Source organism: Prosopis cineraria, unplaced genomic scaffold (genome assembly GCF_029017545.1).
Source record: "Prosopis cineraria cultivar Desert tree isolate PC_DT_omini unplaced genomic scaffold, ASM2901754v1 PC7, whole genome shotgun sequence".
Taxonomy (NCBI): Eukaryota; Viridiplantae; Streptophyta; class Magnoliopsida; order Fabales; family Fabaceae; genus Prosopis; species Prosopis cineraria.
This window is the reverse complement of record NW_026555338.1, coordinates 35,463,749-35,478,037: the sequence shown is the minus strand read 5'-3', so window position 1 is coordinate 35,478,037 and position 14,289 is coordinate 35,463,749. Positions and strand designations below refer to the sequence as shown.

The 14,289-nt window shown below is 36.2% G+C and overlaps 2 protein-coding genes across 4 annotated transcripts; both read left to right on the top strand.

Annotated features, from left to right (window-relative positions):
- Positions 1 to 498: 498 nt before the first annotated feature.
- LOC129315826 (cytochrome b6-f complex iron-sulfur subunit, chloroplastic-like) lies at positions 499 to 2,809 on the top strand. The gene is made up of 5 exons (XM_054959903.1): positions 499 to 657; positions 743 to 987; positions 1,733 to 1,850; positions 2,127 to 2,309; positions 2,531 to 2,809. The coding sequence occupies exons 1-5, from the start codon at positions 619 to 621 to the stop codon at positions 2,630 to 2,632; spliced, it is 687 nt and encodes a 228-aa protein (XP_054815878.1). The 5' UTR covers positions 499 to 618; the 3' UTR covers positions 2,633 to 2,809.
- Positions 2,810 to 5,962: 3,153 nt separating this feature from the next.
- Positions 5,963 to 9,810, top strand: LOC129316026 (equilibrative nucleotide transporter 3-like). 3 transcript variants are annotated; one of them, XM_054960256.1, is made up of 10 exons: positions 5,963 to 6,122; positions 6,719 to 6,777; positions 6,855 to 6,959; positions 7,313 to 7,468; positions 7,549 to 7,692; positions 7,788 to 7,893; positions 8,495 to 8,670; positions 8,764 to 8,924; positions 9,100 to 9,358; positions 9,463 to 9,810. In XM_054960256.1, the coding sequence occupies exons 2-10, from the start codon at positions 6,742 to 6,744 to the stop codon at positions 9,568 to 9,570; spliced, it is 1,251 nt and encodes a 416-aa protein (XP_054816231.1). In that variant the 5' UTR covers positions 5,963 to 6,122; positions 6,719 to 6,741; the 3' UTR covers positions 9,571 to 9,810. The 3 variants fall into 3 exon arrangements, with proteins under 3 accessions (XP_054816231.1, XP_054816232.1, XP_054816233.1); XM_054960257.1 differs by lacking the exon at positions 5,963 to 6,122 and adding an exon at positions 6,275 to 6,537; XM_054960258.1 differs by lacking the exon at positions 5,963 to 6,122 and having other exon boundaries at positions 6,622 to 6,777; positions 9,100 to 9,350.
- Positions 9,811 to 14,289: the final 4,479 nt, after the last annotated feature.

Genomic DNA, 14,289 nt, shown 5'->3' with positions numbered 1-14,289 from the left:
TGTTTCTGGCCATACCCTTTCTTCCGTTTCTATATTCCAAAGACTCACACCCTTCTGTCTGTGCACTTGTTCACAACTAAACTCACATAATTTCCATCTGAGATTTAATTACTTATTTCCAAGTCGATACTCTTGACTTTCATGACTTATTCCCTCTTTATCACTCTTACTTCAGCCAAATATGTAACCAATCCAACGCTTCGATTCCGCCATCACTTTATCCTTCACCTGACCCCTCAACCAGACTTGTCCTTCTTTAGGCCCATTGTCCATTACCACAAGTCCATGATCATATTTGGGCCCCATCTTTGACTTGGATACCCGGTGAATCCTACGGCCTGCATTTCCAGTACTTGCCCGCAAGAGAAAACGTGACATGTCCAAAAACAGAAGTTATGACGGCCTTGTTCGGCCCACGAAATAAAATAAAAATAAAAATCTGAAGACAGTGCCTTCGCAAAAAGATAAAAAAAAAAAACCATCGTAATCCCAAATTTGCTGAACATGTGGTTATATACCTCCCAACGTGGCAGCGCGCCTTATCCACCAACTGGTTATGGTGCGTAAGGTCTTGAAACCGATCGTCCAACACCTTGTGCATCATTTTTCCCACCCGCCATGGCTTCCACCACTTTGCCTCCGGCAACCCCCTCGCAGGTGAAGTTACTTTATTTTATGTAGCGATCAGGATAGTTTTTTGACTCTGAGGTTCAGTCTCACGGAAAAGACTCTTGTCTTTCAGCTGTGCTCTGGAAAGAATGGAATTCTGTGTTCTTCACAAGCCCTTCTTATGAAGCCCATAAGGACCCAGACGATGGAGAAGGGCAAGGGAAGGAGAATAGTTTGCCAGGCCACCAGTGTTCCTGCGGATGATCGAGTACCAGATATGGGGAAAAGGCAGCTCATGAATCTTCTTCTTCTGGGTGCTATTTCACTTCCTACTGCTGGAATGCTTGTCCCTTACGCCTCTTTCTTCGCCCCACCGGGGTAACATTTGGAATTCCTTATTCTCCTCTTTTCTTGTGATTCATCAAGTGATTTCTTTTCAGCCTTTATGCGTAGTGTGTTTTAGTTGAATGCTCCTGCACTACTTAATCACTCCTGGATTCTATATTGAGTCGCATAGTTTGGTGAATTGGCCTGTCGGTCGAACCAGAGCCATTGTAAAATGTATTTTCTCTGAACATCTCTAATACCTGTCATTGGAGCTCTCTTCACCAAACTTAAGAATTGGGGTATTTGTGAAATAATATGATTCAACTAATAGAATACTACTTTTAAGGATCTTTATAGTTGAAGGTACACCGTGGGAGAAGTCTTCTCTGCGCAAACCTTTTTTTTTTTTTTGGGGGGGCCAGACTCCTCTACAAACCTTGAATAAGCCATCATTTCTATTGGTGTGCAACATCTTAATTCAGTAATAGACTAATGGTGTTATATTAGTTGCCACTAATTCTTGGATAATTTCTTCTGTTATTATTTCAACTTTATGAATTTTATGGCGAGAGGCGAAGGAAGATTAACATGTTATAGTATGTTATTCTTTTTCTACTGATGCTACAAATCTATCAAATAAAATTCTAATAGAATGCCCATTACCTGATGGATTTTGCATTTAGAATCCAGACATTTGATGATTAACTGTTTAACTAGCCAAAGATGCCTTTTGTGATGCTTCACTCCTAGTTTTGTGAAGCTTTCATAGTTCTGACCAACTGAGAAAATACTGCAGCACAGGATCGTCTAGTAGTGGCACAATTGCCAAGGATGCCATAGGAAATGATGTTGTAGCTGACCAATGGCTGAAGACACATGGCCCTGGGGACCGTACCCTTACCCAGGGATTGAAGGTACGTTCACAATTCTTAAGCTCGCAGGGTGATACTACAGATTAAACACAGTGAATCTGTGAGCTTCTCATTCTTCTACTTTCCCAAGGATAGTAAACATAGTTGATACCCTTAAACGGATTTTGATCGGTGGTTCCCTTGTGAACGAATTTATACCTACAGAATTATAATAGTCTGGTGAAATTAATTAAAAGAGGATGAAATTATTTCTCTGGCAGTCAAACCTTAAGGCTCTTCTTCAATCATTGTTTATTTTGACAAATTTGGCCTTGTCAGGGAGATCCTACGTATCTCGTGGTGGAGAAAGACAGAACACTTGCAACATACGGGATTAATGCGGTGTGCACACACCTCGGATGTGTTGTGCCATGGAATCAAGCTGAGAACAAGTTCATCTGCCCTTGCCATGGATCCCAGTACAATGACCAAGGAAGAGTTGTGAGAGGACCTGCTCCCCTGGTAAGCTTAGTTATAGCAAGAAACTCAGATTATCCCATAGGAATACGCTAATGCCCATGATTGCTGAGAACCGAGGCATGTAGAGGTTGGCTTATGGTTTGCAATCATAGCATGTCAACTTGTTACTGTTGGTTTATTTACTGATAATTAGTGTAAAATCTATAATTAGCTCTAATCATCTCCAATATGATTAAGAATGTTTAATTCTTCTTGATGGACAGTCTCTGGCGTTGGCGCATTGTGACATAGATGATGGGAAAGTCGTGTTTGTACCTTGGGTTGAAACAGATTTCAGAACAGGAGAGGCTCCATGGTGGGCTTAAGTCTATGGAAGCCGTCCCTTATCTATCACAGGTTTGATCTGCAACATAACAATGGGATTTTGTACTAAATCCATGGGAGCATTTTATGTTCATTGTAGTTAATATTTTGTATATTGAAAATCATAAGATGAAAAGGAAACTGCAGAACCACGTTTTTCTTTTCTTTTCCGCCCGTAATTCTTTTGTCCATCTTGTCGCTGGTTTTATTTATATAATTTAATCCCAAGAATCAATACCCGAAGTAGTAAAAGGGTGGCCAGATAGAAGGTTGAAGAGTATGCGCGTCACCTCGCATTCGATGTATCGTCTCCTTTTGAACAGTTGCTGAGGCGTCTGCGGAATAAATAGGACCGCCACGCTTTGCCAACTTGTCCGTCGTTTCAGCCATTTTTTTTTCCCCATGTATAGGGATATGGATGTAAGCCCGAAATGGAAGCTAATTAATAATTTGCAACTACGAGATCTGTGAAGGAGAGACCGAAAACGAAACGACTACCTTGGGTATGTGTCATAATTTAGAAAATATATCAACAAAAATTATATTGTATAATAATAAAATGATTGGGATTGGCATATCCAACTATTTGCAATATCTTAATCAAATAAGATAATTCGCGATTTTTTGGTCAAGAATCAAATCACATTCTATTATATTCTTGATTTTAGTGAAAACTAATTAATTTAATTATTAATTGATTTAATATAATTTACACAACCAAAAAGGACTCAAAATATTTTGACCCCTCACAAACCGATCCAAATCCAACAATTTCAACTTGAGGTTGCACGCACTTTCACGGATATAGCTTGGTTATTAATTTTTTTTCCTTTATTTAGTAGTGATGCAGTGAAATCCGTGGCCACCAGGAATGAGAAATGGCTGTGGCTAGTTTTTTTTCTTTCTTTCTTTTTTTGGTCAATGAGTAGCAAAAGAAAATATGACAACAGAAAGCTACGAATCAGACCCACAATCAATCGCCATGCCTGGAGTAGCCGTGGCCGCTTCCACTTCCTCGTTTCAATTTGGTAAATTTGCTTTTGAGGATTCAAACTTCAAAACATAGCAATAGTTTGTTTAAAAAGTGATAAGTTAAATTATACATAAATCATTGATGATTGAGTTTAAATAATTTTAAATTACATTGATCATGTGCCTGAGTAATCCGAATGAGCATTTCATAGAAAAATAATTAATTGAACATAGATATAAAATGGGATATTGAATTTCATTGGATACGCTTTCAGAGAGATTTTAAAATATTATTATTTAGGAAAAGGAGAAACGGTGACATCATTTGTCATTTTCCCACGCTATATGACATTATGACTAGTCTAGTCTAATACCTTTAAGAAAAAAAAAATAAAAGAACAAGTAGAAGAAGGAGGAAAAATTTCAATGACGAACTTTGGCCAAACATAATATAAAAAAAAAAAAACTCTTAAATTTTTAAAATTTTACTACAAAACTTGATACTGAATAAAATTAAATTCATGATAAAAATAATAAAATGTCCTTATTTAAATGAACAACATACCATAAGTAAGACAACTTATTTATCATATATTATATGTTATTTATTTATTTACAAAATATTGTTTATTTCATTACTTCATTTATTTATAATCATACTTTCACTTAATTTCATTTTAAGGGTTATAAACAATTGAAGTAAAAAAATAAATAATATTTCATAAATAAATGAACAACATACAATATCAAAATGAATAAACTGTCTTATCATGAAATCAACACTTGAAATAAAATTAAGTAAAACTAGAATTATAAACAAGTGACGTTAGTTAATTGACAACGTTCCGTAAGTAAATAAATAATGTAAGAACGAATAAATCATCTTATCTATAATATGTTATTCATTTAAATGAAAATAATTTTATTATTTCTATTACAAATTTAATTTTAATTCAGTGCTAGATTATGCAATGAAATTTTAAAAGTTGAAGAGTTTTTTTTTTCATGACGTTTGATCAGGGGTTCCACCTAAAAATTTTCCTATAGAAGAAACTAGTATGAATGCGTGAGTGGAGCCTCCTTAATGGACACGATATTCAACGCATCCACACATAAACAGCATACTCTCCAATGTTATTAAAACCGAATCATCCTCTCCAATGTTATTAAAACCGAATCGAACATTGAACTGATAAAGACACTGATCAAAGTTGGATTGTTTGTAATTAAATTAATATATTTTAAATATTATACATTAAAAATTTTAAGAAATATGATAATTTAAAGATAACTAACTACTAATAAAGTGATAATTTTATCATACTTCAAAGTTCAAAGGTGTACTTTAAAGTCATTTATGGCCATGCACAACACAACACTATAGTCTAACATTCTCATACAATTCAATGGTCCAAATTTAACTAAAAAACTACAACATTTAACTGCCATATAAATCTTTTAAATTAAACTTCCAAAATCATGTTGAAGATCGCAAACATTTCTTTCAACTCTTATAGCATTTGATGAATCCAAAATAGGTAGACTTGTAAATATTTAAATAGGTAGACTTGTATATTGAAAATCATGAGATGCAAACATCTCCTACATTTGCACTTCAGAAATTATGTCAGAATATTTATAGGTAGACTTGTATATTGAAAAATAATTCAACATTGATTCTGTCACTTTACTCTTCTCAATAAATCCTTGATCATACAAGAATGCAGGTTTTAAAAAGTAGGCTGCTGCATGCAAATTATACTTCAAATGCTTATCCCACCAAGCTTGAATTATGCTTGTGTGAGGCTTGTATTGTTCCTTCTTTTTACGAATGAAATTTTTAATTGAATTTTTTGCTCTCTGCATACCCTCATAAACATAACCTAAAGATGATTTTTAGTCAACATCTACAATTTTTAATAGCTTGATAAAAGGACTTATAAGACATACAATTTGATGACAATCATTCCAAAACTTCCAGAGGATCCTAAACAATTACTACAATTAGTCAAGCCTTTTACTTCTTCTAATCAACACAAGTTGAGATCCAACTTTGCAATCTCTGCACTTCCAAATCTCCTTCCCACATCTAATAGTACATAGCTATGGTGGAACGGGGGATTATCTATTTAAATATTACTAGAAGCATTTTATAGAAGTATTTAATTCATTTTACAAAAGTTTAGATTATTTAATGATTTTTCGGTTGACACTTTTCATGGTGGAAGCAATGTTTTTTATGATGTTGATATTAATAATTGATAATTCATACTGATATTGAATATATATATTTTTTTTTAAAAAAAGAACCATCGGTATTTGACCCAAAGAGGATCGGCACCCGTAATATCGGAAAGGATGTTTATTTGATTTCCAAGTTTGAACGCGAGCATGACTTCGGCAGACTCCGGATCAACAAATTAGCTTCTATAATTGGAATCAAATTAAAACAATAAAAAAAATCCAAAAAGTCTAAAAGATTCGCCATGTGCATGCCTGCTCTGCAGAATCTTCCCTATAGTAAGTTCTGCCTCTGTTTCTTCTTTCCTTTATGTTTATCGCAATCGGTGCTTCTTCTCTTTCAATCATGTCGAAGTCGAACATTTGAAAATAGAATATAGGATCCCGGAATCTGAATTTTTCTTTTCATTATATCTTAAACTTTCTCGGGGATTTCAGTTTCAGAAAAATTTAAAATTTCTGTGAATCACCATGTCTTCGGCCCCCTCTTCCCCTCCTGTTCATCCTTTGGAACAGTAGCTGTCACGGCAGTCTGTCAATAGCTATAAATATAACTATTGGAAGTATTTCACTCATCACCGGTGCTGCGCAGAAATTGTATAACGGATTGTGATCCACTATTTTATTGCTACGTACTGGTCTTAATTATGCGTGGTTTGACGTAACCAACCTCACTTTGTTTGGACTCCTATTGGTAGTTTTTATTTTTTTTTTATGGGACTGCTCTGAATTATTTGAACTGCATATGCCTGCAGGATAATATATATATATATATATATATATATTTTATAGGGAGGCTGCATTGCTATCCATTGACTCATTGAAGTTATCCATGTCGCTCTCCTAAAATCAGCTTCTGCTATTTCGTTTTGCAGGACCTGATTGAAGAGCAACAGCCATGGCCATCGAGAATATACCTCGGGTCAATCTTGAGGTTTTTGATCGAATCTATAATTTCTTCCTCGATGCGAATGCGAATTATTTCTCACTTCTAATTATTCGCATCAACAGGGAAAATATGCTGCGATACTGGTCTGCTGGCTTCTTGGCAATGGCTGTCTTTTCTCTTGGAACAGTATGCTGACTATAGAAGACTACTACGTGTATTTGTTTCCGGTAATTGATTCTCTTTTGGGCTGAGATACCTCCTCATTATAGTGATCTGATGGTAACTGCTTGAAGACGAGTTTGAAGTTTGAAAATTTTGACAGCTTTTCATTATTTCAATTTTGACGAATGAAACTTCACGTGCTAGCTAACCCAATCCTATGTCCTCTTATCAACATTCAAGATATTGGCTTAGGTATTTGAAGCATATAGTCTCTTCCACAAACACACACTTCCGGATAATGCCCTTTTCCCTGCAAGAGCGGGCACGGGAATTAAACATGAAACGTTGGTTTGAATTTTGAAACTGTTGGTTTTGATTCTTAAGGTATTAAATTATCCTTTTTTTTTTCTTTCTGCAGAATTACCACCCCTCTCGGGTGCTCACTCTTGTATACCAGCCATTTGCTCTTGGCACACTTGCAATACTGGCTTATAATGAAGCAAAAATCAACACTAGAACACGGAACCTATTTGGATATACTCTTTTCTTCTTCAGTACTCTGTTGGTGTTAATTGTAAGTCCCCCTCACTTGTTGGCGATTTTTGATTCCTTTGGGTTGTTTGTGATTTTGTTTTGCCTATTCATGTTCCCTAGTTGGATTTAGCAACATCTGGCAAAGGAGGAATTGGGACCTTTATTGGTATTTGTGCCATCAGTGGCGCTTTTGGAGTTGCAGATGCTCATGTGCAAGGTGGAATGGTCGGAGACCTTTCTTACATGAGACCAGAGTTCATTCAGGTCAGTATTAGCAGTAGAATTGCTTTAAGGAGTTCATTTTTATGTTTGGCATGGGCTATTCGTATAATATGATTTTGTGCTTGTCATTGTTGCAGTCTTTTCTTGCTGGTTTAGCAGCATCAGGTGCATTAACCTCTGCTTTGAGATTAATTACAAAAGCTGCATTTGAGAATTCTAGGGACGGTCTTCGCAAAGGAGCAAGTGAGTTCAACTGTACAACATCTCTAAGAAGTCATTTGCTTCCTCTAATTTCAGTGTCTCTTATAATCTGTTCATTAGTAGATAATGTATATTACTTCGGGTGCTTTCCGGTAGGCAGCTAACTTAGAATTTAAATGCATTGATGCTTATCATGGAAATAGTTTTAGTTTTTGTACTCCTATTAGCAAGATCTGTCCATGTTCCTTTCATTTTAGTTTGAATAGATTTTTTTTTTTCCTCGAATGGAAAAGATTGTATTATAACTGAAAAAGCAGATATAAAAAGAAAGTCAAAAGAGATTTTTCGTCAACTACCACCCTAGATGAAGGGGGGGTCAAAGAGATTGGAGAAGATATCTTTTTCTAGCAGCGCTTTCTCATGACCTTGACAAGATCTGTTCATGTTCTTTTCATTTTGGTTTGATTGCATTTGCCTTTCTATTTGAAGAGGTGATTGAAAATTCTTAGTTGCCTCAGAATTCTGTGATGGCCGTTCCATTTCCTGCTTGTGGCCATCGAACTAAGTAACATATGTGATGGTCATATACTGTTCTTTTTTTGTTTAGCCACTGATCACTAATCATGTTATACGGTTATTGCAGTTTTGTTCTTTGCCATATCGATATTGTTTGAGCTTCTTTGTGTTCTGCTCTATGCATCTGCCTTTCCTAAACTACCGATTGTCAAGTACTACCGTTCAAGAGCAGCCGCTGAAGGATCCAAAACTGTTACAGATGATCTTGCTGCTGGTGGCATCCAGACATCAAGCATTGAAAGAGTATGGCTTCTTCTTTCCTCTTTCCAATGAAAGTAAGTTGCTCATTGTTCAAGATTAATCAGTTTATGAGATAAAGCCATTTCTTTTTTCCAGGATGAGGAGGACCCGAAACTACTAGAGCGGAAGGGAAACAAGCAGCTGTTACTAGAAAACATTGATTATGCACTTGATATGTTCCTAATCTATGTGCTAACACTATCTATTTTCCCTGGATTTTTGTCAGAAGATACTGGATCACACAGTTTGGGCACCTGGTATGTTCATTACAGTATAATATGTTTGATTCCTTCATTCTTGCTTCTCTTCGGGCATAAACTGCCCCACCTATTTTTGTGGTCCTTGTGTCCTGACCCAAAGAAGGGATTAGATTTTTTGGTGCGTTTTGATTCATATGGGGACTGCAAGAGGTGATATTTCCTAATATTTTAGGTATGCTCTTGTGCTAATTGCAATGTACAACGTGAGTGATTTGATCGGAAGATACATTCCGCTGTCGAAATTCCTGAAGCTGGAATCCCGAAGGATAATCATGACGGCAATTCTGAGTCGCTTCTTACTGATTCCTGCATTTTATGTCACTGCAAAGCATGGTGACCAGGGATGGATGATAATGTTAACCTCCTTCTTGGGGCTGTCCAATGGATACCTCACTGTCTCTGTTCTCACAGCTGCACCAAAAGGTTACAAGGTTTGTTTGTTTGACACATGCACGGAAGTCAGAAATCTTTGCATGATTTAGAATTCGAGGATTTCATTTATCTTATCGGGGTTTTTGTCATTTTGCGTCTGTAGGGACCGGAACAAAATGCCTTGGGAAATATATTGGTGCTGTTTCTTCTTGCAGGTATTTTTGCAGGAGTCACGCTTGATTGGTTGTGGTTGATAGGCAAAGGTTGGTGAGATTCCTTTCCAATCCAGCCACTATTTGGTGGGAAATCTTCGTGTGTTCATATTCGTCTGTCTGTTTTGTTCCATTTTTTGTTAGTGTTCTTCTGCTTCATTCTTCTAGTGGGGGTAATCTGTCAGATTATAAGACACTTTAGGTACCAATAGATGCTTTTCTTTACATGCAAATGCAGTGAATAATATATATCAAATCAAATCATTCTTCTAATAGAATTATTAGAAGCAGGCCTCAAATCCAAGACATCGTCCTTTACATGAATTTTTTTTCATTAAGGGTGTGAACATCAATTTAAAAACAGTTAAGATATGATGATAAATTTCACAAAAAAGGAGACTATTTACTATTTAGCTGCCTGCCTAGTATTTTAGTAGAGCTTTGATTCTCTTCACGTAAATCTATAGTCTAAATAGAGAATAAAAAGAAAAGAGGTTTGTGAGAACTACCTAACACGTGGGGTCCATCAAAAAATTTTGTTTTTCTCTCCACCCGATTTCTCTTGCTGCTGGAGAGAATCTCTCCTATTTTGGTGGGAATTGCAGCTAGTCACATGCCTGTAAACTTATATTTGCTCATGGTCAAGGATTAAGTTTTGTTTTTTTTTTTTTTTTGAATTCTAAATCCTGCCGTTATCAAAAGGATAATTATCAATTGAGGTGGAATAATGAGCATCTACGGTCTCACTCATCATTGAGAAAGGCGTTCGAATGTGGATAAACAAGGTTCCTAAACTAAAAACAACAGTAATATGTAGGCGAGGAGAGACATCTTTGGTCGGTCACAATTGTTGGTCTTGGAAGAAGCATGCGAATGAAGCCTCTAATTAGAATGAACGGACTGATTTTTCTCTGCTCCAACGGTACGGTTTCAGACTGAACGTCGTAATAATGTTAATGTGAATTATGAAACAGGAACGCCGTCACTGATACATTCAACGCTCCCCTCGCGTCAAAACTTAAGATATATATGACACGTCGACGTTGACTCCTAAGCAAAACGATAATTCAATTGTGAAATGCTTTGATTAAAACTCTTCTTGAGAATAATCCAGCTCATCCGGTGGACTTTCTTACGAATTGAGAGATGCAGAATACTGTTTTATACACATGGATTTGTCCAAAAACTTGATAATTATTTTCTTAGAAAACTTGAAAATTTTTTATGGGAAGAATTCAACAAGGTCATCTTGTAGGAGGAATTGATTTGGTTTTAGAAATCTAAATGCAAATGGTTGAATTGGGGCCATCGGAATACTAAATTTTTTCACGCCACCTCTATCATTAAAAGGAAAAGAAACGAAATCTTAGCTCTCAAGTTTGACAATGATACTTGGATTCAGACCTTAATACTTTGAAAAGCATGGCTGTCTCTTATTTTGAAAATCTTTATAAGGAAGGTGCTCCTGCAAAAGACAAGCTCATCACTGATAAGGGATTTCCACCTCTCTTTGCTTTACAACTCCATTCTATCCATAGAGAGGTTACCGATGAGGAAATCAAGATCGTTGCTTTTGATAGTGGAGCCTTTAAAGCCCCGGGGCTGGATGGTATCAATGCTGGTTTTATCCACGATTATTGGAATGATCTCAAAACCAGCATTGTCGAACTCATTAAAAAGGTCTTTATCAATCTAGACACCATTAGTGAGATAAATGACACATTCATTACTCTCATTCCTAAAGTTGATAACCCTACTTGTATGAAGGGCTTCCGGCCTATATCTCTCTGTAATATCAGCTACAAAATCATAACTAAAATTCTCTCTAATCATTTTTGTTAATGTATGAACAATCTTATTGGGGATTCTTAATGTAGCTTTATCCAGGGTCGGCAAAGTAGTGATAATATCATAATCACTCAGAAAATCATTCACTCTATGAGGATTATGAACAAAAAGAAAGGTTTCATAGCTCTTAAAGTAGATCTTAAGAAAGCTTTCGATAGACTCTCTTAGGATTTCATTGACGACACTCTTCATTCCATTGTTTTGAATACTCACCTCAGAAAATTGATTAGAGCTGCCATCTCTACTTCTCATATGAGGGTCCTTTGGAATGGTGAACCTATTGAAGAATTCGTTCCCTCTCGCAGCATAAGACAAGGAGACTCTTTATCTCCATATTTATTTGTTCTGTGCAATGAACATCTTAGTCATTGTATTATTAGTTCCATTGATAAAAATGAGTAAAAACTAATTAAACTAACAACTAATAGACCTCCTATTTCTCATTTATTTTTTGCTGCTAACTTGTTACTTTTTGTAGAGGCATCTATTAACCAAGTTATGATTATTCAACAACGCCTCTTAAATTTTTGCAATGCTTCTACCCAAAAAGTTAACATTGGGAAATCTAAGCTCTTTTGTTCTAGGAACGTCAATTTTACTAGGGCTTCTCAAATTAGCACTGAATTAGGAATTCCCCTCACGAGTAATCTTAACAAATATCTGAAAATTCCCTTAATCCATGAAAGGGCTTCTAAGTTTACCTTTGCTCCTTTACTTAACAAAGCCTGCTCTCGCCTTACCAATTGAAAAAGTCAATTTCTTAACTTTGCTGGGAAAACTGTTCTTATTAATTCTATTCTTTTAGCAATTCCTAGCTATACCATGCAAACCATGTTGTTACCTAACAATGTTCTTATGGAATTGGGGAAAAATTCTAGAAACTTCCTCTAGGACTCCTTCGATGGGCACGAAAAACCTCACCTAATTTCTTGGGATTATATTACTATGGATAAATCTAATGGGGGTCTTGGCATCAGAAATCTTGAGAGCTAAAACATTGCCTTCATTATGAAACTTTGCTGGGGTCTTATCACTTAACCAGATCGGCTTTGGGTCAAGATTCTTCGTGAGAAATATAAATGTATAAGTCCCACTATTCCTATAGTTTACAAACTAACTCCTCCTCTTTCACTTAGAGTAGTATTTGCAAAGTCTAAAATAAATTCATGGCACATGTTGGTTGGAAAATTGATAAGGGAGATCATACCTCCTTTTGGTACAGTAAGTGGTCCCCTCTTCCAGAACCTCTTGTATTTTATGCTTACCCTAGTGCGGAGCCTATTCTTCATGCTCGTGTTTCTGGTCTTTGTAATTCTGTAGGGGGATGGAATTTTAGTCTTATGAATCATCACTTCCCTTCTAAGCTGATAAGACTCATTGTGCTGGTAAGACCACCTAATCCTGATGGGGAGGATGATGTCATTGTTTGGAGACCATCCTCTGATGGCAACTTTATCATCAAATCGGCCTACAAGGCTATGTTCTCTCAAAAGGAACACCAACATTTAGGTTAGGATTTGACAATGACCTACTGATAAAAAAATCAAGTACTTTCTTTAGAAGGCTGCTTGGGACAGACTACAACTCAATTCTACCTACACCAAAAGGAGTACTCTTCTTCAAAGATCTTTTTTTGGATGCAATTCTCTTGATTCCTCAATCCATATTCTACAAGACTGCTTAGAAGCTCATAACATTTGGACTAAACTGGTGAAACCCTCAAAACTTAATACTTTCTTTTCCCTTTCCATGCAGGATTGGATAATTTGGAACGCAAAAGTTAAGGCAGAAAATCTAAATACAAGAAAGATCCCTTAGTAGAGACTTTTCGCTCAAGTTTGCTGGAACACCTGGAAGACACGTTGCAAAAAAATCTATTCCGGATACATCTCTCAGAATGTTGACATTGCTTTCTCCAGTACCCAACAAATCACCAATGACATAAGGCTTCAATCTAAAGTTAACCTCCTAAGTCACGATTGCAAAAGGCTAGAGGCATATTAGACACCCCCAGAAACAGGCTAAATCCATCTTGACATTGATGGGGTTGTCAACTCTATCGGAGCTGCTACTTATAGTGGAATCATACAAGATGATAAAAGGAATTGGATCGAGGGTTTTTTCAAATACCTCGATTGTCATCCAAGCACTACAGCAGAACTATTAGACATTTTAGAAGGACTTCAGCTTTGTTGGAATGCCCATTTCGACAAAATCAACATCTGCTCTGATTCTGTGGAAGCACTTTCACTTATCTAACATAATTTTCCTGATAACCATCCTCTCTCTGGAATTATCAACAAAGTCAGAACTCTTATCATGAAAGATTAGATCATTACCTTCGACTACACATTCAAAGAAGCAAACAGATGTGTGAACATGCTTGCTCACCTTGCATCTCGAGATAATCTCAACCTTATTATTTACAATCATCCACCTCCAGAATGCAGATCCCTTATGGAATCTAATATGACTTAATTTTTTTCTTCTTTTACACAATTTTTCTGTATCCTTGTATTCAAAAAAAAAAAAACTCTTCTACTTATTATGACACAGTCCCGCAAAACATACGGACCCTAGTGCATAGTGATATGATTGTTTGGAATCACAGTGCCGTTTAGTTTTATTTTGTTGTAATTGGGTTTTGCCCTCTACTTTATCAAAAAAGAAAAAGGAAAAAGAAAAGAATTTGTATGTTCGGGTTTGGGTACTGCACTAATTATTATTGGCACGTGACAGATCACAGAAATAACAAATAACAGATTACAGGAGATTGCAATGGCCTTTGTCAAGCGAACTAATATTAAATAGGTAATTTTGTAGAACTGCGTTCTGCAATTGGAGTGAGCTTTTTCAAGCTTCTGCTGCACCGTGATTGATCCTCTTTTGCTTTCTAATAAATATGCGACTATTCAGTGAAATAATTGGAC

Excerpts from the sequence above, each read along its gene's own strand:
- LOC129315826 (XM_054959903.1), top strand. The coding sequence starts at position 619 with ATGGCTTCCACCACTTTGCCTCCGGCAACCCCCTCGCAG. Across the intron at positions 658-742 it reads CTCCGGCAACCCCCTCGCAG|CTGTGCTCTGGAAAGAATGG; the intron begins GTGAAGTTACTT and ends CTTGTCTTTCAG. Across the intron at positions 988-1,732 it reads TCTTTCTTCGCCCCACCGGG|CACAGGATCGTCTAGTAGTG; the intron begins GTAACATTTGGA and ends AAAATACTGCAG.
- LOC129316026 (XM_054960256.1), top strand. The coding sequence starts at position 6,742 with ATGGCCATCGAGAATATACCTCGGGTCAATCTTGAG. Across the intron at positions 6,778-6,854 it reads TACCTCGGGTCAATCTTGAG|GGAAAATATGCTGCGATACT; the intron begins GTTTTTGATCGA and ends TCGCATCAACAG. Across the intron at positions 7,469-7,548 it reads GTACTCTGTTGGTGTTAATT|TTGGATTTAGCAACATCTGG; the intron begins GTAAGTCCCCCT and ends CATGTTCCCTAG.